The 4788-nt window shown below is 42.8% G+C and overlaps 1 protein-coding gene across 2 annotated transcripts; it reads left to right on the top strand.

Annotated features, from left to right (window-relative positions):
• Nucleotides 1–2390: 2390 nt before the first annotated feature.
• Rpl22l1 (ribosomal protein L22 like 1) lies at nt 2391–4293 on the top strand. 2 transcript variants are annotated; one of them, XM_051156812.1, is made up of 4 exons: nt 2391–2461; nt 3416–3508; nt 3657–3778; nt 4069–4293. In XM_051156812.1, the coding sequence occupies exons 1-4, from the start codon at nt 2453–2455 to the stop codon at nt 4211–4213; spliced, it is 369 nt and encodes a 122-aa protein (XP_051012769.1). In that variant the 5' UTR covers nt 2391–2452; the 3' UTR covers nt 4214–4293. The 2 variants fall into 2 exon arrangements, with proteins under 2 accessions (XP_051012769.1, XP_051012770.1); XM_051156813.1 differs by having other exon boundaries at nt 2396–2461; nt 3419–3508.
• Nucleotides 4294–4788: the final 495 nt, after the last annotated feature.

Consider the following 4788-nt stretch of genomic DNA (forward strand, 5'->3'; position numbering starts at 1 on the left):
ATCTAATAACACAAGTATCATTTTTCTCTGAAGAAGGGGAAGCCCTTTAGGAAAAAAAGAGGACAATCCCTGTCCTGCCTTAATATTTGGAACAGAAATTTCTTGCTGTTCTTGAGGCAAACAGATTTTTAAATTTAATGAACTTGATTTCTTCTAAGAGTCCAGAACCACTAGCTCCATGCCCTACACTGTATTAACACCTATAATTAATTGCTCGTACAGAGCACATACACAACTATTATATTCAAGGACCTTTTCCAAATCATCCACTCCATCCCATTGCTGAATGCCACTTTTCTGGCCTGGCATTAATTTACAACCACTCAAAACACAAAGGCTGGTTTTCTTTCTCTCATCTATCAAGATACCTCCATCTTGTGTACTTTGTAAACACTGGTAGTTAAGATCCAGCGAATGGTGAAGTCAGTAGGAAGTAGAGTAGATTATGCCCATCCTGTAAACCCAGAGTATACCCAGTGTGTGCTCAGAAAGACATCCTCTACCATTAAAAAAACAGTAGACAAAACACAGATCTTTTTCTCTGAGGATTATAATCGAAATATAATAGAGACGATCAAAAAGCAACATTAAGACTCTGGCTCCTGGCTCAGTTGTGAAGCTGAGTAATTGCTGGTCAGAGCTCTGCAGGGCTCTGTGAGGCATCCACAGGCCAGCCTGGAAGCCTCGATATGAATGTAGTGACCTATTACAATGTGCTCATAAACTGTAGAAGAACAGACATTGCTGGATCCTTCCCAGAAGAGTCTTTACAAAGATGTCATGCTTGACACCAACAGGCACCTCACTGCTATAGGTTATAAATGGGAAGACCATAATATTGAACAGCATAGTCTAAATTCTAGCATACACGGAAGGCATGAAATAAATCATAACGGAGATGAACCTTATGTATATATACACAATTTGATAAAGCCTTTGTACATCACAGTAATCTTCAAAATTATGAAAGAATCATACTGGAGAGAAAGCATGTGAATGTAGTCAGTGTGCTAAAGCCTTTTCACATCTCGGTCATCTTCAACATCATGAAAGAATTCATATTGGAGAGAAATCCTATGAATTTACTGAATGTGATAAAGCTTTTGCATGTCACAATAATCTTCAAAATCCTGAATGAATTAATACTGAAGAGAAACCGTATGAATACAGTCAATGTGGTAAAGGATTTGCACATGACAGTAGTCTTCAAAATCATGAAAGAATTCATACAGGATAGAAAAACTATGAATGTTATCAATATGGTAAAGCCTTTGCACACTTCACCCATTTTATTTTTTATTTTTAACATTTTTATTAAATATGTTTACATATGCATTTATTTTGTTGCACATGTATACAGTGGACTGCCTGTGGCAAGAGGAACCATGAAACAATCAGTATTGGGGTGTGTCTGTCTGTCTGTCTGTCTGTCTGTGTATGTACGTGTGTGTGTTTATGTTACATCCATAATGTTTTGGCTATTTGTATTTGGTAGCCTTGAAGCAAACATCTTTTGGAATCTGGACATCTGGAATCTGAACGTAAATTAATATCTGTCATATCTCATAACTGTCAGCTTGGATCATCTATCTAGACCTAGAAACATCTAAACCCCTAAACAACTAGGCTTAATTATAAAACTAAACTATCTCATCTTCAACCCCACCAGAGCCTTGAGAAGGAATGAAATTAATTCCTGAGGAAACTGGAAGTGCAGGTTAGCACCTTCCCAAATGAAAAGATGACGGAGATGGTTTGCTGCCTGAATGGCCACCCAGAATTCTCTATAACATTGGAGCATCATCTTTAGCCCTCCCGCCCAGTGTATCTGACAGGCATATTTGTGAGGCAGGAACTGTTGAGGACTTGCTTGCCCTGTCTTGGCAGTTTGTCTGTCGACTCTGCCTGCATTCAAGCTTGCCCATTTTTGTACAGAGTTCTGTCTGTTTTGTCCAGTGGCTGGTTTGCCACGTTTGAAGCCATCTCCTTGAGTAGGTTCTTTGAGGCTCATTGTCTTCTTTGAGGTAGGGTGGGAGTTGCCAGGAGTTAACCTGTCTCATTGTAAATGTATCCTTGAAATAGTGAAAACATCTTTAAACACTAAAAAACAAAACAAAACAACAACAAAGCATTAAGACTCTGCCTTGCCCTGAGTTGGGAAAGAGAATTCCTGCATGCCTTGAACATTCTCCACTCTTCGTTTTGTAAATTTGGGAAACAGCAGCCAGGCACAGAGAAGCAGCTCTACTACCGCCACCCACTAGATGGCGAACTCCGAAGCATCCGCGCCCCAACGCCACGCCTCGTTTCCTAGGTGACGTGACGTGCGTACGCCTGTCCATATCCGGCTCCTAGGCGCTACACGCTTGCGCGCTTGCGTATGACGCAACGCTTCCATATAAAAGCGTGCGCGCCGCGGAGGCGCGCTCTCTTCCCACGGTCGCTGCTCAACATGGCTCCGGTGAGTACACGCGCTTGCCTGACGTCCTCCGTAGGCAATGCAGGTGGCTTTCGCATCTGGCAAGTGTGAGCGCCTAGTTAGAGAAGGCAGTAGGCAGTGCGCTCGGCCCGGGGATCCCTACTGACGGTATAGGATGCCGAGCTTCCGCCCCGTCCGTGTTTGCCATGCGGCCTGGCGGAGCTGGACCCGAGCTCGCGGCCAGCTTAGACAGGTGATGGGGCGCTCGAGCTTGCTCTCTCCCTGGCTCCTGATGACCTGCCGCCGCTGTACGGCTGGAAGAGGAGAGGTTAAAGGGCCCGGCGCGCTCTTGCAATCACCTAGCAGCATGAGAAAAGTGTTTTAAACGTTTCGGAACGTCATTTTAGCCAAACAGTATTAAGAATAAGCTTGCTGAGTTAGGACTCAAAACTATTGGTTAAAGAGGCAATAAACCCATCGGGATTACCTGTTCTTTGCACAGCAATAAGTAGTAAGTCGAGTCACTTCGTTCACGCAAATGTTAGTTCCGGGTTTGTGATAATTGGAGGGTGGGGAGTAATTGACAAGGCTTCCCGGGGGCGTAGACTATTAACTAATTGGTAGCAATTTGGGTGGATCTATTTGGATGAAGTACAACAAAGCTTAATAAACGTATTGATTTGAACGTGCTGTTGGAAGTTCAAACAACTTAAACCAGAAAACACGCAAGTGGGTGTTTTGCTTTGAAATTGGAAATACATTGGAATCAAGCAAATAACCTCACCGTATATTCTATTTTAACTCGGCATTCGTGAGGTACTTAGTGGCAAAGTGGAAGGTTTCCCTGAGAATTGACCAAAGACTTGGTTTAAGCCAAGTTGATGAGTGTGCCCTTACACGTTCAGGCTCCTTAGATAGTGAGTCATTCTGTGCGTAGCGTCACTATACAACATGCATGCTGTATGAATTGCCTTAATAGCGTAACTATGTTTTTAGCAGAAAGACAAGAAGCCTAAGAAGTCAACCTGGAGGTTCCATTTGGACCTTACTCATCCGGTAGAAGATGGGATTTTTGATTCTGGAAATTTTGTAAGTGTCTGTTTTACTGTAATTGCATAGTTCTTGTCATTTCCGTTTAGTGCTTGATATTAACCCAAGTTCTGCTCCTAGGGTACCTTCCCTAGTGATGATCTAGGGTTTTCTTCCCTAGTTTTGCATTTTTTCTCTTTCGAAATAGGAACAATTTCTACGGGAGAAGGTTAAAGTCAATGGGAAAACTGGAAATCTCGGGAATGTTGTTCACATTGAACGCTTGAAGAATAAGATCACAGTTGTTTCTGAGAAACAGTTCTCTAAAAGGTTAGTTGTGTTTTAAGTTGTAATGGGATGTCTCACAGAACATGTGTGAACAGCGTGGTGTGTTAGTCTGTTGTGATGTGTTTGTGGAATAGGATGACGGAGCTGTCATTGCTCTCCTTAGTGTCAAACATGGGATGTTTTAGGTAGAGAGACTGCGGGTTTATGAGATGAAAATTGTACATAGTACTGGGAGGCTGCTCTTCTCCTAAAGGGCTAATGAATTGGGGGTCATAAGACATGCCTCCATAGTAGGGTTATGTCTTAATGAAATCATGGCTTTTGTCTCAAAGGTATTTGAAATATCTTACCAAGAAGTACCTTAAGAAGAATAATCTCCGTGATTGGCTCCGAGTGGTTGCATCTGACAAGGAGACCTACGAACTGCGCTATTTCCAGATTAGTCAAGATGAAGATGGGTCCGAGTCTGAGGACTAGTTGGCCTTTGCCCTTAATAAAATGAAAGTATGCTGAAGTCGGACTTTGTCAGCAAATAAAAATCATTTTACTCTCTAAAAGTAAGAGTGGTTTATAACTATACCGGATGCCTAGAAAAAATGAGTTCATGCCGGCCCTGGAGGGATGCTCTTTCTAACTGAAAGGCTCCTTGTGAGTCAATTCTCTGTTGCCTATTTGAAGTCACTAACAGCTGGGTACCACTGGACATGGGCATCTGAGTTCTTGACCATCCAGATCTTCAGGTTGCCTTTCTAGGAAATGTTCCTGATAGGCCAGCACTGACGCCGGTCGTGGAGTCTTATGTCTCCAGTATTCAGGTCCCTGCATTCGTGCAAATGTCTTCCTTCCAAACTGATGGAGCAGGTGAGAGTGTTGGCTTTGTGCTTGCCTGACCTACCCTAGTGTGGTTCCACTTGTGAGTTCTCTTAGCTTTGTGTCCTACTTTAGCTTTGTTTGCTTTTACTCATAAGTACAACATACTGGCAAGCTACTCAGTGCTACAAAGGAACCGTTGGTCTATTTCATCACGTAAGGCAATGTGAAGGGGGTCTGTC

Source organism: Acomys russatus, chromosome 15 (genome assembly GCF_903995435.1).
Source record: "Acomys russatus chromosome 15, mAcoRus1.1, whole genome shotgun sequence".
Classification (NCBI taxonomy): Eukaryota; Metazoa; Chordata; class Mammalia; order Rodentia; family Muridae; genus Acomys; species Acomys russatus.